This window comes from Dendrobates tinctorius, unplaced genomic scaffold (assembly GCF_039654945.1).
Source record: "Dendrobates tinctorius isolate UK_male_01 unplaced genomic scaffold, ASM3965494v1 ptg000003l, whole genome shotgun sequence".
Taxonomy (NCBI): Eukaryota; Metazoa; Chordata; class Amphibia; order Anura; family Dendrobatidae; genus Dendrobates; species Dendrobates tinctorius.
Genome location: NW_027361671.1, coordinates 50,168,274 through 50,195,980, shown reverse-complemented (window position 1 = coordinate 50,195,980; position 27,707 = coordinate 50,168,274). Strand labels below are relative to the sequence as shown.

The 27,707-nt window shown below is 44.4% G+C and overlaps 1 protein-coding gene across 1 annotated transcript; it reads right to left on the bottom strand.

Annotated features, from left to right (window-relative positions):
• Positions 1-12,642: 12,642 nt before the first annotated feature.
• SRP19 (signal recognition particle 19) lies at positions 12,643-23,588 on the bottom strand. The gene is made up of 6 exons (XM_073551126.1): positions 23,442-23,588; positions 21,638-21,706; positions 19,700-19,775; positions 16,102-16,173; positions 15,902-16,013; positions 12,643-13,072 (listed from the first exon to the last, which is right to left on the bottom strand). The coding sequence occupies exons 2-6, from the start codon at positions 21,673-21,675 to the stop codon at positions 12,942-12,944; spliced, it is 429 nt and encodes a 142-aa protein (XP_073407227.1). The 5' UTR covers positions 21,676-21,706; positions 23,442-23,588; the 3' UTR covers positions 12,643-12,941.
• Between the last annotated feature and the right edge of the window lie 4,119 nt (positions 23,589-27,707).

The following is a 27,707-nucleotide window of genomic DNA, read 5'->3' as shown; positions in this document are numbered from 1 at the left end:
ACTATTTTGCCATCAATGTTCGATTTGTTTGTGACAAAAATGAAATAGTTACCAAGACATTGGCAGTAAAAGACACCAAAGCTCATCACACCAGTGAGTTTCTCCAGGTCTTGGTGGAAAAGGTTCTGCAAGACTATGAACTTAAAAAAGAGCAAGTTCTTTCTCTCGTAACTGACAATACTTCAAATATGATAAGTACTATTAAGCTAATGAATGAGAGTAATGATGGTGACCAGCAGCTAGAAGAACATTCTGGGTCCACAGACACAGAAATGTTTGAAATAGAGGAAGACAGTATTGTAACTGAGGAGCAAACTGAAGTTGCTTCAGATGAACAGCAACATGATAGTTTAGATGATCTTGTTGAAACTGTGTCAATATGTTCTTTCATTCATCACATGCGCTGTGTTGTGCATACGCTACAGCTGGCTGAGACAGTCTGCATGAAGGACATGCTGCTGCACTGATTGGCAAGGTGAGAAAATTGGCTACTGTTGCCAGAACCCCTAAAGTTGACTCAATTTTGAAGAGACGTGCTGGAAAAGGGGCAATTATTGATCAAGCCACACGATGGGGCAGTACTTACTTAATGATTCAGCGCTTGGTTGAACTGAAAACCTTTCTTGTAGACATGGCTAACCCTCAACTGACGCTAAATGAAAGTCAGTGGAATCAGGTGACTGAGCTGGAAAAATTGCTAGAGCACCCATTTACAGTGACTAAAAAATTACAAGCAGAGGACTTAACTCCAGGTATTTTCTTAAAGGAGTGGAAGAACCTGATGTTTCGCCTGTCCCAAAGAGGAGGGTTAATTGCAAGTGGCATTGCTACATCAATGAAACGGAGAGAGGAGCTACTATTACAAAATAACATTCTTTTGGCAGCTGTTTATGTAGACCCAATGCATCGGATTCTTCTAGATGATCAACAGCTAAGTAAAGGAAAAGAAGCTCTGTTTGAAATAGCAGTAAGGATGAAAGGGTTGCAGAACAGTCAGGAGGAACAAGAAGAATTTGGTCGTCCTGCCACATCTTCACCCTCATCATCAACTGATGAAGAATTTAATTTCGAAAAATATTTGGATCACAAAGACCGTGCAAAGCGTTCCCGCATAGAAGAAGAGTCATCCCCATCAAGGAACACAGCCAGTACATTTCAGCAGAATTTTTCATGTGCACTAAAAGAAATTGAGAAATTTGACCGTTCATCAAAAATAACAGTGCAACAAGCGATTCCTCTGTATCCTGACATTGTCAGAGATGTTGCCCGAGTGGTTACTGCTTTGCCACCAACACAAGTTAGTGTAGAGAGGTTGTTCTCTGCTCTCAAAATAATTAGATCAGATTTGAGGGCATCCATGAAGGAGGATCTGACAGAGGCAATACTTTTTCTGAGGACAAATTTATAGATTTCTTCTTATTAACTGCATAAAAGTATTTATTGCATATTTACTTACAGTTTAGAAAAGTTTGTAAAAGTTATTTGCTATATTCTAATTGTATTCTAATAAATGTAGTTTTTGCTCTAAGTGGTCTGATTACTTATATGATGGTGAGAAACTGAATAAGCACGATGTTTAATATTTTACAACAGTAAATTTGTTATGAATTGGCCATTTATGAAGGAGTCGGAGCCGGAGTCGGAGTCGCAACTGTGGCTTACCGACTCCACAGCCCTGATACATACTGACACCTACTGGTGTCCTCAGCACTTGCACTTTACTCTTTACCTTATTAGTGATTACATTGCACATTTGTTCATATATGCACATTTTATATACTTGTTGGTTACAATTTTTTTTTGTTCACATGATATTGTATGCATATTATTGTGATTTTCATGATTTTTAGTACATCTTAATATTGAATTTTTACTTTTTTCCTGGATATTAGCGCTCTTATTAGCATATAAAGATTTTATGTGCACATTGATTTTTCTTCATTCATTATTAATTTCCTGCTATACTAATACATTTTGTGTCACCTATTTAACATTGGACTTATGGTCGGTTTTGTCCTTTCCTTGCTTTGTTGTTTAATTTGCCAACTGTCCTGTTGTCTTCAACTTATCCATTTAGTTGGCCAGCAAAGATACCACTGGGTTCTTGATACATGGAATTTGGTTATATCCATTGATATGTAAAATTGCTGTGCTTTCATATTTTACCCCCTTTGGTGTTTTTTGGTTTAACATCCAGAATTTTCCCTTCACCCATGACAGCACCACATGAGAGAGAGGGATCCGCCCCGCCAGGACAGGAACCCACTGAAATATAAGGGGCGGCATCTCTGCCCCGCTTCAGTTGGGTTCCTGTCCTGGAACGGGATCCCAGTCCGACAGCGGCGGTGCCTGTCAGGGAAAATGGACCCAGGGGCGTCCTGGCGCGGGAAGAGCAGGTCAGCTTACCTGCAGCGCCGGTCGTCGGTGGCCTGGAAGCGCAGTCCCCGGGGACCCTCCTGCAGGCCCCGGGTTCGTGCGGGTACGGAATGGCGGCCTCAGCAGCGGGGCTCTCCTCCGTGCCTCCCTCCCCCTGCGCGCGCCCGATCCTTCTCCTGGGGACGACAGGGGAAGCCGGAGCAGCTTCCGGCTTCTGACGTCAGCGGCCGCGAGGCACCCTGGGAGTGCCCCGGCTGACGTCAGACGCGACGGCAACATGGTGCCTGGTGTGGCGCCGACCGCAGCAAGAGGAAGAGCGGCCGGCGGTTGCAGGGGGGAGGGGTACCGACCACTCACCGGAAACACCTACAAAAAGGAGGGCAAGGCGCAGGACGGCCAGGTGTTACAATGGGGTCACAGCAGGAGCGTTCACCGTCTCCGCCCCCGGCGCAGACCTCTGCACGTAAACATTGGAGCCGTTCAAACGGCAAGAGCAGCAGCCGCCCGCGCCACAGATCGAGGGATTCCTCGAGGTCGAGAGAACGCAGACAGCATGCTCCAACGCAGCCTCAGAGTCGGGTATCCGACTTTGTGGGTGGTGAGTGATCTTCGAGAATGTTAGACCAATATTAATAGGGTCCTTCTTGTGTGTTATTTTTGTTTTCCTTAGGGAAAAAGCAAAAAAGCAGGGAGCAAAAGGAATAATAGAGTGTGCTATATGCCAGAGCCCCCTAGCGAAAGAAAAAGGAGATACCCCTTTGAGCCTAAAGAAACGGAAATATGGGACAAGATCATCCAAAAGGTCGGCCCTGCCCCTAGAAGACTCAGGAGTGCTGAGAGATCCGCTAGATAAAAAAGCAGACTCCTACCTAAGACATGCATGGGAAGCAGCGGCAGGGGGACTGAAACCAGCAATAGCTAGCCGGCACCTGCAAAGCCCGCTCCTTAGTGATCTGGTTACAGCAGCTAGAAGAAAAACTCGCATCCAAGGTGTCAAAGGAAAAATTTTTTAGGAGATATGTATCTTCTACATGGAGCAGCCGCCTTTTTGGCCGACACCTCTGCCGATTCCATGAGATTGACGGCAAGGGCAGCGGGATTATCAAACGCTGCAAGGCGTGCGTTATGGCTTAAAGGCTGTCCTGGAGACCTACAATCAAAAGCTAAATTATGCTCTCTTCCATGTGATGGACAATTTCTTTTTGGGAAAAATTTAGACGACATCCTGGAAAAAGCAGGCGACAGGAAAAAGGGCTTCCCCAGATTTACGGGAGATCAAAGAAGACCGCCCTTTTGGAGGGGAAAATTCAATAGGGGCCGTGCTCCGGGGGATCGGAAAAGATGAGAGGACAAAAAAGGAGTCTGGATTCATGTTTGGGGGAGCCGCTTCATCCGCAAAGAAGTCCCCACAATGACGCCGGTATCCCTGTAGGGGGGAGACTGATGCTCTTTTATCAGGCCTGGGAAAATATATCTTCCAACACTTGGATTTTAAACATCATAAAAAAAGGCCTAAAATTTCCTTTTTTCCAATGGCTGAAAGCATCGTTTGTGGTGACCCCCGTCAGGAAAGGGTTAGAAGAGCAGTTGGCCCAAGAGGCAGAGATCCTAAGTCTGCTGGACAAACATATTCTGATCGAGGTTCCAAGCGAACAGGAAGGAAGGGGTTTCTACTCACCCCTCTTCCTAATAAAAAAGCCAGACCATTCATTCAGGACGATTATAAACCTCAGAGGCCTCAACCAATGGATAGAAAACCAGACCTTCAAAATGGAGTCAGTGACTTCGGCCATAAAACTTACACCACAATTGTTTTATGGCCGTAGTCGACTTAATGGATGCCTAGTACCACATCCCGATCCATCCAGAGTACCAAAAATACTTAAGGGTAGCTCTCTACATCCAGGTCAACCTCAAGACATTTTCAGTTCAGAGCCCTTCCATTCGGCATATCCATAGCCCCGAGGGTGTTCACGAAGGTAGTAGCAGAAATGACAGCCTTCCTCCGAATCCACAACACAATTATAATACCCTACTTAGACGATTTTCTAATTGTGGGCAACTCGGAACGCCACTGCACAGAACAGGTGGAAAGGGTAACAAATACCCTACAAAGACTGGGCTGGATGGTGAATGTCTAAAAGTCAAGGCTATAACCCCTAAAAAAGCAAACGTTTTTAGGGTTCATCTTGGACTCAGAACAGCAAAGATGTCTTTTACCAGAGGCCAAGGTGGAAAAGGTGAGGAATATGACCCTGGCAGCAATAGACCAACCTCACACGACCCTGAGAGGGTGCGATGTCCTTACTAGGCACTTTGACAGCCTGTATTCCAGCGGTCAGATGGGCACAATTTCATACCCGTCAACTGCAAGCAGAAATCCTATCAGCACAGAAATTGCTAAAAGGGCGTTTAGAAGGAAGGCTTGAACTTTCCTTAAAAGTCAAAACCTCTCTCAGATGGTGGCTAGACAGAACAAACCTAGTAGCAGGGACATTATGGCACAGGCCAGTATCCGATGTGATTCTGACGGACGCAAGTTCCTCGGGGTGGGGAGCACACCTGAGGGGACGGAAGGCCCAGGGGCCCTGGGGACACCAAGAACAAAACGCATCTTCCATCCTAAGAGAATTAAGGGCAGTAAACAAAGCCCTAAGGATATTCATCCCCAGTCTAGAGGGCCGCAATGTCCGGATCATGTCGAACAACAAAGTGACAGTGGCTTATATCAACCACCAGGGAGTGACAAGGTCACACTCCCTAATGACTGAAACCAACGAGATCTTTCGCAGAGCAGAACGACACCTACACTCGCTAATGGCCTTACACATCAGAGGGGTGGAGAACATAAAATCTGATTTGGAGAATGGGCCCTAAATCACTGTGTTCCAGAAGATAGTACAACTTTGGGGAGAGCCAGTAATAGACCTCTTTGCCAACAAAAACAATAGGCAGGTAAAAAGATTCTGTTCATTGAACCCAAAAGAAGACCCATGGGCAGTGGACGCATTGCAAATTCCGTGGAATTTCAAACTGGGTTACGCCTTTCCTCTGGTAGCTCTAATCCCTGCAGTAGTGAAGAAAATAAGAGAAGATCAGGCCAGAGTGATCTTAATAGCCCCGTTCTGGCCAAAAAGGCCCTGGTTCTCACTACTACAGATGATGTCCCTCTCAGATCCATGGGTGCTGCCAGACATTCCAGACCTGCTAGCTCAGGGTCCGGTATTCCACACGCAAGTCAAGGGGTTCCATCTGACGGTGTGGAATTTGAGAGGTCACTTTTAAGAAATAGAGGGTTCTCCCCTGGGTTGGTGGCTACACTGATGAAAAGTAGAAAGCCAGTAACAACTAATATATAAGGTAGGACATGGAATAAGTTTCTGCAGTTCCTAGGAAGACCGAAGAACCCCTGATCAAGGCCATCTTAGAGTTCTTACAAGCAGGACTACAGCTAGGCCTAGTGGTAAATACACTCAAAGTACAAGTTTCAGCACTAGGCGCTCTATATAACTGCAATATAGCACCAAACAGATGGGTAGCCAGGTTCATTAAATCCTGCCAGAAGTCTAGACCAATCCCTTTGCCAAAAATAGCTCCCTGGGATTTAAACCTTGTGTTAGAAGCTCTCACGAAGGAGCCATTTGAACCAGTGCAACAACTACCAGTAAAATATCTTACCCTAAAAACCATTATTTTAGTGGCCCTTACATCGGCACGTAGAGTGAGTGACTTACAGGCCCTCTCAGTTAATCCACCTTATACCCAGGTGTACCAGGACAGGGTTGTCCTCAAAACAGACCCTGCTTATTTACCGAAAGTTGTATCAGATTTTCACCGAAGCCAGGAAATTGTCCTCCCCTCCTTCTGTGACAATCCAAAAAACCCAGGAGAGGAGAAATTCCATAATCTAGACGTTAAAAGAGCCCTCTTTGAGTATATATCAGTAACTAGCCAGTGGAGGAGGTCCCAGTCCCTATTTGTAGCCTTCCAGGGTGCCAGGAAGGGTTATGGAGTATCGAATGGGACTATTGCCAGATGGATTAGGGAGGCCATTAGTATAGCCTACTCAGCTAGTGGTGTTCCAATTCCGGACGGCATCAAGGCTCATTCCACCAGAGCCGTGGCGACCTCCTGGGCTGAAAAAGCAGAGGTATCCATTGAGCAAATTTGTATGGCCGCTACCTGGGCCTCACCCTATAGATTAAATCTATCCTCCTCTGCTGACTTAACCTTTGGTAGAAGGGTGCTGCAAGTGGTGGTCCCTCCCTATTCGAAGTCTCCAAAAATCTATCATGTGGTCCTGTCATGGGTGAAGGGAAAACCACCATGGTTACTTACCGGTAGCCGGTTTTTCTGGAACCCTTGACAGCACCCGTATATCACCCCCCCTTTTTCACTGTATGGGTGAGCACGTTAACGGGGTGTATTTGTGTGATGTGGTGTTGGATAAACATGTAACTAACCGGGAAGTCCTCTCAATGCTCTGTAACCAACTGAAGCGGGGGAGAGGTGCCGCCCCTTATATTTCAGTAGGTTCCTGTCCTGGCGGGGCGGATCCCTCTCTCTCATGTGGTGCTGTCATGGGTACTGGAAAAACCGGCTACCGGTAAGTAACCATGGTGGTTTACTCTATGGCCGGAATGACCTCAGCTTATGGCATCTGATACGAGATAAAAATAATACTCTTCCCTCACTCGGTCCAGTGACTGCTCTTCTCCACTGCTCCTCTCTGTTTTGGCTGCAGCGGTGATGTCACTTCGACAGCTTGTATCTATTCACTGAGCTCAGCGGCTCTCCTGCTGTGGACCGCGCGCCGAGCTCAGCCGCTCTCCCGCTGTGCACCGCGCGCCGAGCCCAGCCGCTCTCCCGCTGTGGACCGCGCGCCGAGCCCAGCCGCTCTCCCGCTGTGGACCGCGCGCCGAGCCCAGCCGCTCTCCCGCTGTGGACCGCGTGCCGAGCCCAGCCGCTCTCCCGCTGTGGACCGCGCGCCGAACCCAGCCGCTCTCCCGCTGTGGACCGCGCGCCGAACCCAGCCGCTCTCCCGCTGTGGACCGCGCGCCGAACCCAGCCGCTCTCCCGCTGTGGACCGCGCGCCGAACCCAGCCGCTCTCCCGCTGTGGACCGCGCGCCGAACCCAGCCGCTCTCCCGCTGTGGACCTCGCGCCGAACCCAGCCGCTCTCCCGCTGTAGACCGCGCGCCGAGCTCAGCCGCTCTCCCGCTGTGGACCGCGCGCCGAACCCAGCCGCTCTCCCGCTGTGTTAAGCGCGCCGAGCCCAGCAGCTCAAAACATCGGTTGCCATAAACTAATGACCCTTGGCTGCTGCTCTGCTGCCAGTGGGAGACAAGTGTCAGTGCTCCAATCCTCTCTCATGATTCACCACACAGGCACTTTCTCCATCATCTTCATTGCCTGTCACGGCGTATATCGGACTGGACTGGGGTGATATCTGAGTGCCATCCAATGTTTCAAACGCACCCATAGACTTGCATGGGTGCGAGTGAGCCGAGTCTCGCTGCCAATCACCGTATCGGCATGAACAAATAATTGCAGATCTGAGCTGCCCCATAGAATAACACTGGGCAGAGTGCTATGTGGTGATGTTGCTGATCGACTCAGTTCTGGATGTGAAGATGCTTTTAAAACTTTACCAATAAAGACACATTTTATATCCGTTGAGCTGGATCCTTTTACTAGAATACCATAACTATATAGTCTGCCACTTTGTAGCTGTGATTTCTAAACTCTTAGGCTATGTTCACATGTTGCTTTTTTCTGCAGCCAAAACCTCATCTCTTGGCAGAAAAAACAAAACAAGTTTCGCTGGCTTTTTTGCGGCATTTTTAAGGATCCAAGCGTTCATATTTGTGTCTACCATGCAAGCATGAAGAGGCAAAGTGTAAACAATAGGTGTTATGTCAGCAATGCAAGACGTCTGTGGGGAAAAAAGGGCAATTTGATCAAATTTAATTTAAAAAGCTTTATATGTCTGAAAAATAGTGACTGTTCTAAAGAATAACAATGCATTGATTTAAAAAAATACACAATTGCAAATGTAAAAGTAGCGGGGAGGGTTGAATTGGTCAGGCATAGTTTACCTAACACATTGGCAGTGCATTGAGTTGGTCGGACATTGCTTACTTTCACACTTGACTCGGGCATTGAAATGGACAGGCATTGTTTAATAGAATCTCATCACTTATTTAAACTGTGTTAATCTGAACTACTATTCTCAGGTGAGGAGACCAAGACATTTTGGTTTAAACTTGAGAAAATCACAAAATTAAATGGGTTTTGCATCCGGCTGAACCTGCCCCCATTTCACCCACCTAAAAAAGCTGGAAATACTGATGTCAACATTGTTGCTGTTTGTTTGCAGTAAGTAGATCGTTGCTTTCTACAGCTGAAAGAAGTGAAATGCCTCAGTTTTTTCCATTTCAGTCAAGAAAAAAAAAAAACAAAGAAGCATATGCATAAGTTTTCTGAAATCTTAGTTTTTGCTGGTACTATAGAAAGAGGCTTTCAATTGCTTAAAAATCAAAGTGTGAACATAGCCTTAGACTATTTGCAGATAAACTTTTTTTTCAGGTGGATTCTGCCTAGAACACCTGAAAAATTGCTAAAAAAATTAGGGAGGGAAGGAATTTCACAAACTGGCTTGTTACAATGGTGGCATCACTGAATTTTAGCTTAGCCCTGTAATACAATGATCTGCATGGATGGGGGCTGGATAATAGTACACCTGTGAATTCGGGTCTTACATTCAGTCCCAATACTTCTGTCCATATACTGTGTATGGCTAATAGATCCCAGTGACATTGGAAATTTTTCTTCTGGTAACATGAGAGATCTGATGAGTAATTTTACAGGTCAATGTAAAATCTAGAAATATATGAAGCCGTCAGGTCAGGAGAGCAGCGGCCCGTCTATGTCAACAGAACTTCCTCCAAAAAATTTGGATGATTTTTTTCCTCATATGAAATATGCTTCTAGATCATTTCATATATTAAAAAATTGCAGTGTATCCATAAAAAACCCTGTTACTTTTGTGTGATCCTACGCTTAGGAGCTTGAGTGTTTTTCGCTCCATAATGCTTCTTCCTTTCTAAATTAACTAATGTAAACTTGTTTTTTAAATTTAAGTGTTCACTTTTGCAGGATCAAGTGTTATTTGTATCTGAAAATACAGCTGTGCAGAGTGTGAACACTTCCAATAATACAAGGAAACAGGAAACTTTGAGCAAATCCTCATGTGCCATTTCTGCTGCTTACAACTAATTGATGACATATATAAATAATGTAGACTGAGGTTTAGCACAGAGAAGTAATCCGAGCAGATTGTAAGCCACGTCCTAATTTTGTTAGGCTATGTGCACACGTAGTTTTTAGTCTCTGCGGATTTTGTAGAGAAAACCGCAGGAAATCCGCAGGACAAAGTGCTGCGTTTTTTCTGCGGTTTTGCCCTGCGGTTTTGCCCTGCGCTCATAATGGATGAGGTGTAAAACTGCAGCGTTTCTGCACCAAACAATTGACATGCTGCGGATTGTAAACCGCAGCAAAACCGCGCGGAAAAAAACGCAGCATGTGCACAGCTTTTTTTGATTTCCATAGGAAATAAAGGTACTGTACAACGCAGCAGAATCTGCTGCGTTTCTGCAGAGCCAAAAACGCTGTGGAAACGCAGCAGAAACCGCAAAGTGTGCACATACCCTTAGAAATGTTTTTCTTTCCTTGATGCCAGTGGATTAATTGACTGAAAATCTAATTTTGAACTGGAGCATGGAATAATATTCTGCTCGATCCACAGTTTATATGGAAGCGGAGACCTCAGAAAATGCTGTTTACTTAGTGTGAATACCGGGAACAGTCACCGCTCACTATAGCATCTTTCTCAAATATAAAAACCAATTTTATCAATGTGCATTTTGGCATATATCAGTCTTACTTTTTTGATTTGCTCCAGGTTGACCAGCACAGCAACAGATAGTGCGATCTGACACTGATGTACTTCGGCTTGGGAGTTCATCTTTAGGGTATGTGCACAAGTTGCGGATTGCTGTGTGGAATCTGCTTATTTTGGCAGAACCTGCAGTTCAAAATCTGTGTTTTTCTTTTTTATGTGGATTTATATAATGGAATGGGTGTAAAAACGCTGAGGAATCTGCACAAAGAACTGACATGCTGCAGAAAATAAACCGATGTGTTTCCGTAGCAAGTGCACAGCGTTTATTTTAGAATAACACTGTACTGTAAATCACCAGCCAATCTGCGCGGCAAATCTGCAACATGTGCACATACCCTTAATCTCTTTGGAAGATATAGGCTTTTCGGTTCCCAGCCATGTTATCCGTTCCTACAATTTGTCATCAATTTTCCTCTTTCAGCCACGTCCAGGGAGACACGGACATAGACCTAAACACTAAAAAGAATAATATATGCAACTGTAGTAATAGGAACATCAAGATGTTCAGAGATGGTCTTATAGCCTTTACCTTTAATGTGTTAGTCAATTATTTTCCTATTAATATCTTGAAACAACCCTTTACATTGGTTTCTTTGGTCCATGAGCAGTGTGGTACACACCTTGATGCCAAACAGCACAGTGACTACTTTTATAATAAGAAATTTTATTTCTATAGCGCCGACATATTCCGCAGCACTTTACATTTCGGAGGGGATTTGTACAGACAATGGACATTACAGCATAACAATAATCACATAGATCATAACAGATACCAAGAGGAATGAGGGCCCTGCTCGCAAGCTTACAATCTATGAGGAAAAAAAGGGAGACATGAAAGGTGGGTGGTAACAGTTGCCCTGATTGTATGGACCAGCCATAATAAGTGTGCAACAGTACAGACACAGAGGGCTAATGCATGCATAAAGCATGTGGGAACATGATGCGGGGAACCTGATTATGGTAAAACTTTTGGCTGTGCCACACAGGGATAGATTAAGGTTGTGTTGAGGCGATAGGCCAGTCTGAATAAATGCGTTTTCAGGGCACGCTTAAACTTGTGGGGATTGGGGACTAATCGTATTGACCTGGGAAGTGCATTCCAAAGAATTGGCGCAGCACGTGTATAGTCTTGGAGATGGGAGTGGGAGGTTCTGATTGAGGATGCCATCCTCAGGTCATCAGCAGAATGGAGAGCTAAATAAATAACATTTGTTTTTTTTTTCCACTTGCCAAAGATGCCGGTATGGAGTTGAAACATGAACAGGTTTTTTGTTCACAACATCATTTTTGAAGAATGTATTCACTTCAGCAGTGCAGCCCACCTGTATGTTCATCCAACTGGATCCAGTATCTCCTGGAGGATTTATCCACCAGTCAGTCACAGGGCAGCAGCAGCTGTTTTTCTTCATGCCTACATAGGAGTTGTGCCTGTCAGTGTAACCAGCACTGTCATACTTTACCTCAATAGGGTTGTCACCCTATTGCGCACTCCCCCCCACTTCTAGATTTACACATTACCCTCATAATCAGGCAGTCTGCCTATTTAAAGTTTGTAGACACCGGTGATGCCAACTACTGTACATGACAGCAGGGCTGTGGAGTCGGTAAGCCAAACCTGCGACTCCGACTCCTCAATTTCCCTTACTCCGACTCCCACACATATTGCTTATATTTAAGTGAAAAATTTATTGTAGTACAATGTGAACATCAGACATTTAATCATTTTTATGATCCAATAATCAAGATATTTAGAACAGAATATATATTGGTGTACTACCCGGTTTTCATTCTTTTTGGTACAGATACGATATGGATAGACAGATATGGATAAATGGATGGATAGAGCAGATTTCTAATCTGCTTTTGCTATTGAAAACATTATCTATGAGCTCAAAAACCTTTCAGGTGATGCAGTTTTTTAAAAAGATGATCAGCTTTTGCAGCTGAAAAACGTATCCTCAAACAACACAGGAAAAACGCTGTGTGTGAATGTAGCCTTAGATCAGGAATAGAACAGTCATTTATAGGACATTTCATAACTTTCCCAAACTCCTATAAAAAAATATTCAGCACATCCTGCATTGAATTACTGTACCCAATTTATTATATATTTTAGGAGTCGGAGTCGGTCCATTTTATACCGACTCCGACTCCACGACTCCGACTCCACAGCCCTGCATGACAGACAGCTTGGTTAAGGTTCTTAAATTTTTAGTGTAGTTTATTAAAGCAAACAAGTGTTTAATTGTAACCTTGTATCATCCATCACAGAGAAGGGAATAACAGGAAGATCAGACTATGGAATTTTGTCAGATGCTGGAGCTTTAATAGATTAAAATAAAAACTAAACCAACAATTATTCAACACAAAAAAACAGAAGTAGCCAAGTTCTTACTAATAATTGAAGAAATAACATTGAGAAAAATTCTTCTCTTGTTTGGATGCGTCCAGCAGTGACTGATCATCTCTCAGCATTGTGTTTGGAGTTACTACATTTCAAAGTCATTTACTGAGAGAGCCCAGAGATGCTTCATGCATTCATTTTGACTGGTAACCGGCACCATCAACCAAATCTCTGGTTCATCTTCATCACTTCGAGTTTATCACTTCTTCTTTTTCTTGCTTTTCTTCCCTCCTTCTCCCACCTGGACAGTTTGGTCGCCACCTCCAGTTTTCTGTGTCCTAGTCTTCAGTTTGGGGATATCTTCTGCCACACGAAGCATCACAGCCTTCCCTACAGGGGGAAAAAAAGATTTGTATCAATTCACAGCCAAAGGAGCTTACCAGTAAGCCTAAGAACAGAAACCTTGTATTGTGCTGCCAAACTGTACATTCAATAACGAGGCCAGTTTGGAAAAGCAGAGGCGTAGGGATGATCTTATTACAATGCACAAACACATGAAGGGACAGAACAGAGACCTTTCTAATGATCTTTTTACTACTTGGCCTGACTCAGTGACGAGGGGCATCCTCTACATCTAGAGGAAGAAGGTTTACTCATAATCCCAGACCGTAAGAGCAGTGACATTATGGAACTCTCGGCCGTATGATGCGTAATGGTTGGTTTACTACTAAAATTCAAGAAGGGCCTCGATGCCTTCCTTAAAAAAAAAACAATATTACGGGTTAAGGGAACTAGATTCTGTGATTACCTTCCTCTGGATCGATATCTTAGGCTACAGGTTGAACTTGATAGACACATACATTATATATACTACAAACAAATTTCTGCCATCACTGTATAGAACAGTGAGAGACGTGGATAATCTAGTCGGGAAGTCATATACTTGTGGTCACATCACTACCCAGGAATACAGGAAGATATTGGGTGTGCAGGCTGCAGCAGGCACGATTCGGTAAGGCCTGTTTCACACTTCCGTTTTTTCAAATCCGTCAAAATCCGTTGTTTTCCGTAAAAAAACGGATCCGCCATTTTTTGCAGGATCCTTTTTTTGTCCCATAGACTTCCATTACGGTTACCGCGGATCCGTCAAAAAAACGGATCCGTTTGCATCAGTTTCCGTCAAAAAAACGGAAACGGATCCGTTTGGCGGACACAAAAACGGAAGTGTGAAACAGGCCTAATCTACACTCACACGTAGAGATGGCAGAAATTTGGCTACAACCTAGAGAACCACTTTAGTCATTTAAAGAGGTTGGGATTGGGGGGGGGGGAGGAGAACACAGGTCATTTGCTTTTTAACTCCACTGAATTCAATAAGAGAAAGACAGAAACCAAAACATATTCAACAATATGACAAAGAAAAATAAAAGACATCATATTTTGCAGATTATAAGATAAACCTAGGTGTTAGAGGAGGAAAATAAAGAAAAATTTGAAGCAAAAACTGTCATGATGCTGTTATCGGACTTTAGGGCTGCTATTGACACGGATAATATCAACAGGAGATTCTGGGCGCGGGGAGCAGTGCATATTCATTGTCTTTAATAGCAGGCACACATGTTAGCGCCAGTCCTGCCTGCTGTAACCCACTCCTCTACCCCGACAGCGAGGGACATCCAGACTACAAGATGCACCCCCACACTTTCCTCCAAAAAATTTTTGGGAAAAAAAATGAGTCTTACAGCCAGCAAAATATGGTACTTAAAATTTAAAGCAATGATTAGTACTTATTTCATAAACGAATGGGGTACATGATGAATAATCATTATATATCCCATAAAAATGTGCTTCTTTCCTTGCCTGGACTGATCTTTAACTCTCAATTGATGGGAAAAATCTATATTCAGTGAACACAGCTTTCCCATTACTGATATAGATGGCAGTTGGTGCTTTCAAAGTTCAATGGAGGAGCGAGAGATGGGCACAGACCACAAGTTCTCATGACACAAAAGTCACAATTCTCAGTAGAGCTACAGTACAGACCAAAAGTTTGGACACACCTTCTCATTCAAAGAGTTTTCTTTATTTTTATGACTATGAAAATTGTAGATTCACTCTGATGGCATCAAAACTATGAATTAACATGTGAAAAGTGTGAAACAACTGAAAATATGTCTTATATTCTAGGTTCTTCAAAGGAGCCACCTTTTGCTTTGATTACTGCTTTGCACACTCTTGGCATTCTCTTGATGAGCTTCAAGAGGTAGTCACCGGAAATGGTTTTCACTTCACAGGTGTGCCCTCTCAGGTTTAATAAGTGGGATTTCTTGCCTTATAAATGGGGTTAGGACCATCAGTTGTGTTGTGCAGAAGTCTGGTGGATACACAGCTGATAGTCCTACTGAATAGACTGTTAGAATTTGTATTATGGCAAGAAAAAAGCAGCTAAGTAAAGAAAAACGAGTGGCCATCATTACTTTAAGAAATGAAGGTCAGTCAGTCCGAAAAATTGGGAAAACTTTGAAAGTGTCCCCAAGTGCAGTGGCAAAAACCATCAAGAGCTACAAAGAAACTGTCTCACATGAGGACCGCCCCAGGAAAGGAAGACCAAGAGTCACCTCTGCTGCGGAGGATAAGTTAATCCGAGTCACCAGCCTCAGAAATTGCAGGTTAACAGCAGCTCAGAATAGAGACCAGGTCAATGCCACACAGAGTTCTCGCAGCAGACACATCTCTACAACAACTGTAAAGAGGAGACTTTGTGCAGCAGGTCTTCATGGTAAAATAGCTGCTAGGAAACGCTTAGTGACCCGGTGTGTACCTTGGATACCAGTGTGCTTGTGCTGGGAGCTGGTATCCAAGGTAAACAGCGGGTAACTAAGCAACGCGTGCGCTTAGTTACCCGATATTTACCTTGCATACCAGCGTCCTCTCTGTTCCTGATCGCTGGTGAGATCTGCCTGTTTGATAGCCCACCAGCGATCATGTAGCGATGCACCAGCGATCCTGACCAGGTCGTATCGTTGTCGGGATCGCTGGTGCATCGTTTGGTGTGACGGGACCCTAAGTCATATTAGAGGTAATGGGTGCTGATAGATTAGGCCATCCATTGAGGGTTGGAAATCGGCTCTTCTAGCAAGCAAATCATTGTGCTTATACTGCATGGAAAGGAAACCTTGGAGAACACAGAACTAGCAAGAAAGCCGAAGCCATAATTACTGGACAGAAGCTTCTCCACGCAGGGCGAGCCGTCCTCGTTCCGGAGCTGCACACGCACGCGGCCCCTGTACTGCGCATCCCGGTTCCATTCACGTGTGTACATCTTATCCCCCTAGGTAGAAAAGAAAATTTGGATAAGAAAAACTCCTTGTGAAACAGACAAAAAAAAACCCCCTAACCACCATGAAACCACGTATCACCTCAATAACGACGTTTAACTTGTTGGCGCGGCATATCTCGGCAATTTCCACACATGTTGGATTCGGTACAGCCTAAGAACAAAGGGAGAAATGGAGACGTTTATTAACCCTTTAATGACTAAGGATTTTCACCTTTTTTTCCACCCCTTCTTCCAAGAACCATTCCTTTTTTACTTTCCTGTTGACATCGGTATGAGGCTCCTTTTTGGAGGGATGAGCTGCAGAATTGAATCATCCCATTCATTTTGTCATACAGTTAAGTAGAAAGCAGGTTAAAAAAAACAAAAAAAAGTTGAGAGGGATGAAATTGTTAAAAAAAAAATAAAAGTGTAATGGCAGTAAAAATGACCTGTAGACATGATATTCAAAGTCAGTGCAATTACGGTGTTAACAAGCTTGCACCAATTATGTTTCTATTGAGGTGATAGATAAATATTCCAAGTTTGTATAAAAATGATGTTTGTACTTTGTGTCACCATTTTATGGTTACCTGGAATGCTTTTACGTTTCTGTCGATTGAGCCGAGTGAGGGAGCTGCGTGGCAAGCGGACATTTTTTTATTGATATCAATTAAACATCATATGTAAACCTTTGTAAACGGAGAATACCAGCAAAAAAAACAAATGCCCATGCTACAAGGCGACTCAATATAATACTACAGTAAAGGAGAAACAACGAGTACATGTAGCCAAAAATGCAATGAAAATCATTATATTTATCCAAAGATTAGACTTTAATAAATATTTATAGTATAAACATCATATATTAAACAACATACATGGGCATATATCAGTGTCATGTGACTAAATCCATGGGTCAATATAATGACCAAGAGAAGCGGAACCCAAAATATGAATAACACATGTACTATTCAAAAAGAATTCATTTGAAAGAGTTATAGTATATTTAGCAACACATGTTATCCAATAATAGGGATTTAAATAACAATAAATACCCTAAAGCTCATAATTCCTATACCGCTAGGTAAACAACTTCCCATAGACACAAAAGAGCGCCTTTAAAGTCCAGTGCACGGTAAAGAAAAAGTATATAATGAGATTAGTGTAAAGTAATTACCCATAGTGGTGTATGCGGGGTCCCGTCTGGACCTTGGTCATGTACCCCAAGGTCCAGACGGGACCCCGCATACACCACTATGGGTAATTACTTTACACTAATCTCATTATATACTTTTTCTTTACCGTGCACTGGACTTTAAATGCGCTCTTTTGTGTCTATGGGAAGTTGTTTACCTAGCGGTATAGGAATTATGAGCTTTAGGGTATTTATTGTTATTTAAATCCCTATTATTGGATAACATGTGTTGCTAAATATACTATAACTCTTTCAAATGAATTCTTTTTGAATAGTACATGTGTTATTCATATTTTGGGTTCCACTTCTCTTGGTCATTATATTGACCCATGGATTTAGTCACATGACACTGATATATGCCCATGTATGTTGTTTAATATATGATGTTTATACTATAAATATTTATTAAAGTCTAATCTTTGGATAAATATAATGATTTTCATTGCATTTTTGGCTACATATACTCGTTGTTTCTCCTTTACTGTAGTATCATATGTAAACCTGTCTTTTTTTTTTAAAGGAGGTTGTGTGAAGCAAAATTGTAATTCTGACTTTACAGTGGTTGTTATAAGGGTTAATCAATTTTCTGTTTCTATAAATTAGACTTTTATGTGCACAGTGATAAAAAAAAAAAATATATTGACCCCTTTACTTTGAACAGGGAGTGGGGGCTTAAATTTAATATGTTATGTTTACTTAAATAGTGCCATTATATTCCACAGCACTTTACAGATATTGACATTGCAGTCCCCATTGAGGTTCACAATCTGAACTCCCAATCACTAGGTCCATGGAGTGTGGGAGGAAACCCACGCAAGCACAAGGGAGAACATAGAAACACATTGCAGCTGTTGTCCTTGGTGGGATTTGAGCCAGGACCACAGCGCTGCAAAGTTACACTGTGTGCGCAAATGCTACTCCTTTTAAATGCAGCTATGTAGAATTACAGCAGCATGTAAATGGTTAACAGCCATCAGGCACAGATGCTGGCCATGTAACATAGCTGGCATCTGCCACGTGAGCTAACCTCCTGATCCCCCTCCACACTTGCAGACCATTTATTAGCGCCCCAATGCTGGAAAGGATTAACTGAAAAATGGAGATTGACAATTTAGAAAACCCATTTCCAAATACCGCATTATAAAATTCTGCAATTACAGGAGGTTTACCATTTAGTAATACAGAAGGAAAGCATTACAAAGATTGCTCTGTCCCTCCGGGCGACTGGAACTTGTGAGTACATTACACACACAAACCATTGACATCAACGGACACTTTGCAATGCTTCATTTCCATGGTGGAGGCGCTGCAGGAGAAATATTCTTGAGTTCTCCTACAGGTAACAGGAGATTACTGGAACACCCCGCTCAATAATAATAATTATTACTTATTTCATGTCACGACTGGTACAGGAGAGAGGACCCTGCCTCCGAGGGCTCAAAATCTACAAGGGATGGGTGAGGATACAGTAGGTGAGGATAGAACTGGTTGTGCGCTGGTTTGGTGGATCGGTGGTTACTGCAGATTGTAGGCTTGTCAGAAGAGGTAGGTTCTTTTTGAAGGTTTCCATGGTAGGCGAGAGTCTGATATTTTGGGGTACAGAGTTCCTGAGTAGGGGGATGCACGGGAGAAATCTTGCATGCGATTGTGGGAAGAGGAGATAAAAGGGGAGTAGAGAAGGAGATCTTGTGAGGATCGGAGGTTGTGTGCAGGTAAGTACCGGGAGACGAGGTCACAGATGTATGGAGGACGCAGGTTGTGGATGGCTTTGTATGCTATGGTTAGGGTTTTGAACTGGAGTCTCTGGACAATAGCGGGGGGACAGGTGGATTAATTGGGCAGTGGCGCTTAGGATAGATTGAAGAAAAAGAGTGTTAGAGGGGAGGCCACAGAGCAGGAGGTTGCAGGAGTCAAGGCGGGAGATGAGGGCATGGACTAGCGTCTTTTTGAGTTGAAGTCGGCAGGAAGTGGAAAGGGTTCGGATATGTGGTTTGAAGGAGAGATCAGAGTCAAGGATTACCCCGAGGCAGCGAGCTTGTGGGACTGGAGAGAGTGGACAGCCAATAATGCTACTTTATTAGAACCAATCCTGCAGACGTGGTTGAGGGATACAGCTGGTCAGGCCTGGTCCCAGAATCAGGAAGAAATTGATGATTTTGACCATGGATATTTAGAGTTTATACAAAATAATAAAAAACAGCAGTGAAAGTTGTCCGAGAGCAAAAGGCTTACCCTGAAAAAGACTAATAATAATCATCTTTATTTATATAGCGCCAACATATTTCGCAACGCTTTACAGTTTGACAAGGCATGTTAAGGGTAAATCCACATGGGGCTCATAAGCAGCAGATTTGCTGTGAAGTCCACCAATAGTACAGTAGCAGCATTATGAAGGAGCTTTTACAATCTTTCACCTGATTACACAACATTATACTGTATACAATCATATATGACCAAAGAGGACAGATCTGCAGTTACTATATGGTTCCCTGCAGGTACAGACCTTTTCAACTGGTATCCTCCTTCCTTCAGCAATCGTCTTCTTACTATTGATGTAAGCAGGATAAATGCAGATAAATCTAGATAAAAAGAAGAATTGGTAAGATGGAAGTTTTCAAACTTTGCATCATAACAATGAATAGATTGAAAAATGTGCCATGATATAAGCCATTAAAAAGGGTTAAGTAACTGCAGTAGGGTCTTTGTAGAGTCTTCACACCATTTATGTCACCATAAATGTAATAATTAATGAGAAAAGTCAATGCAGGGTAAAATAGTGAGGAAAAAACCATGCAATTCTGCCAGTTCTCCAGCAAGAATATCAAGCTACACCTTAGAATTCTGGCCCCAATTCATCAAGACCGGTGTGACCATCGCCAGCCCTGATGATGGGGTTCGTTGGACACTCCTAATTCATTAATAGGTGCACGCCTCTTACTGAATCCAGCACGCATGGTAAGTAGTGTACGCCTCGGTACAGATCTTACTCCAGTCAGTGACTGAAGTAAGGTACACCACAGCTCGTCATGAATTAGACTATGGCATCGCGCTCCAATTCTGCTCATTTTATCAGAACTAGGTGAAACTGGTGTGGAAAAACAGTAAAAAAATAAATATTGTGCAGCCTTGAGCTGTGCAATTTTTTTGAGACTAATCAAACTGTTTTACACCAGATTTGTGGATGAAACTCTTTGATGAATCAGGGCTTCTGTGTCCATAACCACGGCAGCCATATGCTGGTCGCATCAATGGCTACTACATACATATTGTAACATATACAGCAATATTGGAGTTCATGCATCGTGTATGTGCTTGTATATTTGCCACATAGCTTATTTGTTCATCTGTACATAAATGTTATACTAACAGGTGTGTGGGCCCTATTTTGTCTTTTTTGTAGTAGATATCGGGGCATGTGGCCCCCTTCAGGGCTCAGCCCCCTTATCCACGCATCCTTCCCAGACAAAATTTTAGTTGCGGTCTATGCCCGGTTTCCTTTTCACTCCTCGTTCAGATGAGGCTGGTCTGGCACATGGTGAGGTAGTTTGGCAACATATTAGGCGAGAAGAACGATAAGTTGGTTTGGACATTAGACGTGGTTCTGATTTTCGTGGTCACAGTGCTGGAGACAGGGAGCTGTGATGTTTCCATATTGAAGTGCACATACGGATTTGCAGAACCACTCGATATAGATGCCAGAAAGGACAGTCCTGTTATATGGAGGCAATATCTGTAATGTACTCGATTATTAACAGCCACCATCATGAGCTTTATGGAGCACTCTGCAGATGACACTAGGTCAGGCAGCCACGGGTAGCTTAATTAAGGTCAGTTTTAGTAAAAGAAGCTTTTGTGCTTGGTTTGACTGGATGCAAGAGATGTCGGTCACATGGGAACTCTCATTAGGTTTCATATGTGGCAAGTGCCTTTATGTCGGCTCCCTGCTGGCGGATGTGTGTGGTGGCTGCGGACACGGTGGGCTGCTCTCCTATCACAGTTTTCTGATGTTTCAGATGATTCTTTCTGAGGTAAAACATTGTTTTAAGCAGGAAAGGAAATATTTTACCTCACAGAAAGAATCATCTGTGATCTCCTGCTATAATGTATGTATAATCTTTTGCTTCCTCTTCTACCCAGAAGCTGTGGTATGATCAGACCGTGTTCCTGTACGGTCAGACACAGCCATTACACAGTACACAGCAGGGGCACATTTATAAGATTATCTCAGCACAGGAACATTTTTATTAAAGACATCCAATTGTGGGAATTATTATTATTCCAAGATCTATTGATCCCCCCCCCCCCAATTTAATATCTACAGCAATATTGGAGTTCATGAATTCATGAACCACAGTGCGCTGACGCACCGGTCTGTATCTGATTACATACAGTGTTGTCACAGATTTACCCACCACACATTTTACCAATTATCTGAAGTTACCTATCCGGATCTGTGTGTGGCTTCCTCAGGGCGGCCATGGTGGGCTCGGGTCACATTACAGTTGGAAACCTGCAATAGAACAAAGCAGTCAATCACCAGTGAAATGTTAGGAGAGCTGGGGAGGGGGCATCCTGGATGACGGCACGGTCACAGTAAAGCATGAGGGTGACATCTTGTACATTACATTTTAGCAGTGTCGGTAAGTGCTGGATTGGTCAAATCACCGGATGCCGGATTAATACCCTGGCGCCAAAGTTATAGTGATATCACTGGCGGTCACCAGTCCCGTGTCTAACAATGTCCATGAGACTTAACAGAAACAGCCACCCGTGTGTTCAGCCAAGGCTCATGACATTGCATGTGTGACCATGACAGTTAGTTCAAAGGAGACTGAAGAGGTGGGGCCCCCGTGCTAATGGTGGCGGTGGGGGGTCACTGTGCTAATGAATGGTGGTGGTGGGGGTCGGTCACCGTGCTAATGAATGGTGGTGGTGGTGGGGGGGGGGGGGTCACCGTGCTAATTAATAGTGGTGGTGGGGGTCGGTCACCGTGCTAATGAATGGTGGTGGTGGTGGTGGTGGGGGGGGGGGGAAGTCACCGTGCTAATGAATGGTGGTGGGGGGGGGAGTCACCGTGCTAATGAATGGTGGGGGGGGGTCACCGTGCTAATGAATGGTGGTGGGGGGGTCACCGTGCTAATGAATGGTGGTGGTGGGGGGGTCACCGTGCTAATGAATGGTGGTGGGAGGTCACCGTGCTAATGAATGGTGGTGGTGGGGGGGTCACCGTGCTAATGAATGGTGGTGGGAGGTCACCGTGCTAATGAATGGTGGTGGGGGCGGGGGGGTCACCGTGCTAATGAATGGTGGTGGTGGGGGGGGGGTCACCGTGCTAATGAATGGTGGTGGTGGGGGGGGTCACCGTGCTAATGAATGGTGGTGGTGGGGGGGGTCACCGTGCTAATGAATGGTGGTGGTGGGGGGGTCACCGTGCTAATGAATGGTGGTGGTGGTGGGGTCACCGTGCTAATGAATGGTGGTGGTGGGGGGGTCACCGTGCTAATGAATGGTGGGGGGGGTGTCACCGTGCTAATGAATGGTGGGGGGGGTGTCACCGTGCTAATGAATGGTGGTGGTGGGGGGGTCACCGTGCTAATGAATGGTGGTGGTGGGGGGGTCACCGTGCTAATGAATGGTGGGGGGGGTGTCACCGTGCTAATGAATGGTGGGGGGGGGTGTCACCGTGCTAATGAATGGTGGTGGGGGTCACTGTGCTAATGATTGGGGGGGGCATCGATCAGACAGTTATCTGTGCTGTGGAAATATCATTTATGGGAAACCCTTGTGGCCGGCAGCATTCACATTACATTTCTATACTAATGGGGCTGTATCCATGGAGCACCGCTCATCAGTTCTTCCCTGCACCCGTGTCGGATCCGCACAACCAGGACTGGAGCTCACTGACAGAGTCCTTGGAAAGGCAAGACAAGCCAGCGCCATATTAGAGCTGGCACTGACCGGGACATCCTGGGGCAGGAGCCGCACTCGGGGCACATGCTGCAGCACCGGCCTACTGAGGCTGGCACGCTGGGGTCTGTAGTTCGGAGACCACTAGTCCAGTCACTGCCTAATGATTCCCATGGAACCTACTACAGAACAGCTGTCTGCCAGCACTGGAGCTCCAACCCCGCAGCTTTGTGAGAAGCCGGAGCTCACTGCAGGCGCCATAAGGCCAATGTGTACGGTACCAAGCGGCTGCTACGCCGGCTCCTCGTCAATAACGTAACCCGCAAACCGCACCGTACCTTCTCTTGGGCAGCTGCTGCTGACTGGCGTTTCCGGGCAGTCAGGGCTAGGAAGCGGAAACACATCCCCTGCATCTGGCTACAGCCAATGGGAGCACGCCTGCGCTTCACGCCTCGATATGAGCATCGCGCAATAAGTCATTGTAGATTGGCTGATTGTATATAAGAGACGACCAATAGGAACGGGGGGGGGGGGAGTGTATATCGCGCGGTCCTAGGGCCGCCGGGTATGGAGCGGCTATGATAGTGCGGTCACCTGTGTCTCTGTATGCAGTCCCGGTATTATTGTGTATAAAGCCCCAGCACGGTGTACATGTGACAAAGGCTGCCATACAAAATATATACAAGGAAGAAAGTGACAGGATGGAGAGGGGGTGGGGCTCCTGCACACAGCGGAGGGGGTAACAGTCACTGTGTCCCAGGCCACACAGGTGACATGTAATGTGATGTAGAGACCCTCAGGCCCCTGTGCAGCTATGCATACTGTCAGCCAATCAGAGGCCAGCCAAAGACGACATGCCAGTGACGTCATCCGCTGTCAGCTCTGGCTACAGAAGAGGACGCTGCCCGCCGTGGGAGAGGGTCAGAATAATCATTTTTTTTTTTTTTTTAAATCTGGAGAAAAGGGAAAGGGCCCAGGATAGGGACATTGTACCAGAAAGGGGCCCCTTTCCGTTTCGCACTGCGTCATTCCATTGCAGAGATATTCACATTTGTTTCTTTTATAGTGCAGTATGTGAAATCTCAGCTTGAAGTGCAACTGGTTGTTTCTTCAGTCTGCTCTGGGAGCATGCCTTCACCTCACTCTCCTTTACACTACCACTCACAGCTCAGTAGCAGATCCAGCAGTCACTGTTAAGCAGTAATTGACAGCGACTGATATGAGAAAATCACCAAAGCCACCTCCAGAGATAGCTGAAAAATCGCTTAGTTGCAATAGAAACAGAGATTTCACATATTGTACTTCAAATGCAAAAATGCGAGTATCTCTGCAATGGAACGAGGCAGCGCAGAATCAGAAGAGCTCAGGCATTGTTACAAAGCGTTTAACACATTTTCACATTTTTAAACGATAAATCTGCATTAAATGAAAAAGCCATGGCTGCGTTCTTCTAAAGGCCCCGTCTCACTAAGCGATCTCACCAGCGAGATCGCTGCTGAGTCACAACTTTTGTGATGTAACAGCGATCTCACCAGCGAGATCGCTGTGTGTGACAGCGATCAGCGAGCGGCCCCCCTGCCGGTATCGATCGCTGCAAGAAACCTCCGGACATTTCTTTGGTCGCTGGTCTCCCGCTGGCCAGCACGCATCGCTGTGTGTGACAGGCGAGAGACCAGCGATCAGGTGTAAAAAATAATAATAAATAAAATAAATATAGTTATTCTCACCTTCCGATGTCCCGTTCAGCCATCCGGCCTCTCTCCACGCTCCGGTCCCAGTGATCCTTTGCACAAATGACCGCGAGACTTTGTTATCCCTCGAGACCGTGACATCTCGCAGTCATTCTCACAAAGGATCACTGGGACCGGAGCGTGGAGAGAGGCCGGATGGCTGAACGGGACGTCAGAAGGTGAGAATATAACAATATTTTTTATTTTGATTCTATTTTTTACAGCGATGGCCAGCGATGCCGGGCGCTCGGCATCACTGTGCTGATCGCTGGTGAAGCTGTCTGTGTGACAGCTCACCAGCGATCACATAGCGACTTACTAGCGATCCTGACACCTTCATATCGGTGTCGGGATCGCTGGTAAGTCACTTAGTGTGACGGGGCCTTAACAGCAGCTCCACATTGGTCCACAGGTCATGTGTGGTATTTCGGCTTATTGCACAATGACTTGAGTGCTGAAACAAAAGGGGAGTTTGAGAGCTCACCACATTGATTAGTACCACCCCTGGCAAAAATTATGGAATCACCGGCCTTGGAGGATGTTCATTCAGTTGTTTAATTTTGTTGAAAAAATGCAGATCAGACATGGCACAAAACTAAGGCCAATTCATATGGAAACTTTCTGGCTTTAAGAAACACTAAAAGAAATCAAGAACAAAAAATGTGGTTGTCAGTAATGGTTACTTTTTTAAACCAAGCACAGGGGAAAAATTATGGAATTACTCAATTCTGAGGAAAAAATTCTGGAATCATGAGAAACAAACCAACAAAATAACACTCCAACACATCATTAGTATTTTGTTGCACCCCCTCTGGCTTTTCTAACAGCTTGCAGTCTCTGAGGCATGGACTATTAATAATGAGGGTCAAACACCACTCTTCATCAATCTGGCTCCAACTTTCTCTGATTGCTGTTGCCAGATCAGCTTTGCAGGTTGGAGCCTTGTCATGGACCATTTTCTTCAACTTCCACCAAAGATTTTCAATTGGATTGAGATCCGGACTATTTGCAGGCCATGACATTGACCTTATGTGTCTTTTTTCAAGGAATGTTTTCACAGTTTTTGCTCTATGGCAGGATGCATTCTCATCTTGAAAAATGATTTCATCATCCCCAAACATCCTTTCAATTGATGATATAAGAAAAGTGTAAAAAATATCAACATAAACTTGTGCATTTATTGAAGATGTAATTACAGCCATCTCCCCATTCCCTTTACCTGAGATGCAGCCCCATATCATCAATGACTGTGGAAATTTGCATGTTCTCTTCAGACAGTCATCTTTATAAATCTCATTGGAATGGCACCAAACAAAAGTTCCGGCATCATCACCTTGCCCAATGCAGATTCGCGACTCATCACTGAATATGACTTTCATCCAGTCATCCATAGTCCACGATTGCTTTTCCTAAGCCCATTGTAACCTTGCTTTTTTCTGTTTAGGTGTTAATGATGGCTTTTGTTTAGCTTTTTTTGTATGTAAATCTCATTTCCTTTAGGCGGTTTCTTACAGTTCGGACACAGATGTTGACTCCAGTATCCTCCCATTCGTTCCTCATTTGTTTTGTTGTGCATTTCCTGTTTTGGAGACATATGTCTTTACGTTTCCGGTCTTGACGCTTTGATGTCTTCCTTGGTCTACTACTATGTTTGCCTTTATCAACCTTCCCATGTTGTTTGTATTTGGCCCAGATTTTAGACACATTTGACTGTGAACAACCAACATCTTTTGCAACATTTTGTGATGATTTACCCTCTTTAGAGTTTGATAATCCTCTCCTTTGTTTCAGTTGACATCTCTCGTGTTGGAGCCATGATTCATGTCAGTCCACTTGGTGCAACAGCTCTCCAAGGTGTGATCACTCTTTTTTAGATGCAGACTAACAAGCAGATGTAATTTGATGCAGGTGTTAGTTTTGGGAATGAAAATTTACAGGGTGATTTCAGAACTTTTTCCTCAGAATTGAGCGATTCCATAATTTTCCCCACTGCTCTGTTTAAAAAAGTAACCATTACTGACTACCACATTTTTTGTTCTCGATTTCTTTTTGTGTTTCTTAGGGAAGTTTCACATGTCCAGATAATTCAGATACCGGAAAAAACGGTACTGGAGCCATCCGTGTCCGTGTGACATCCGTGTGCTATCCGTATGTCTGTGTGTACCATCCGTGTGCTGTCCGTGTTTTTGAAAAATTATTTTTAATGTTAACCCTTTGACTTTTAAAAACGCACACGGATCGAACACGGACAGCATCCTTGTGCGGTACGTGTTTACACGGACCCATTGACTTGTATGAGTCCGTGTGATCCATGCTGTTGCACAAAAACGGACATGTCAGCGTGTTTTGCACACGGACACACGGTCCGTGAAAACACGCTGACATCTGCATAGAACGTGTGTCAGTGTCTCCGGTACGTGAGAAAACTGTCACTACACATACCGGAGACACTGATGTGTGAAACTGCCCTTAAAGCCAGAAAGTTGCCATTTGAACTGAATTTAGTTTTGTGCCATGTCTGTGCTCTGCTTTTTTTCTCCAAAATTAAGCAACTGAATGAACAGCCTCCAAGGCCGGTGATTCCATAATTTTTGCCAGGGGTTGTATTCAGTGCAGAGAAATCTGTAACCGGTAGGTACAGATTCTTCTAATGAGGCACAGCAATCCATAATGGCAGGCTTAAGGCATGACCATTCTGTAATCAAAACAAAATTATATATTGAAGATTTAAAAAAAACATGGGTGGAGCCAACAGCTACAAGTTAAAGGGAACCTGTCAGCAGGATTGTGCACAGTGATCTACACACAGTGTCAGATCGGTACCGTTATACTGATTACAATGATACCTGGGTTGATGAAATCCATCTTGTGGTG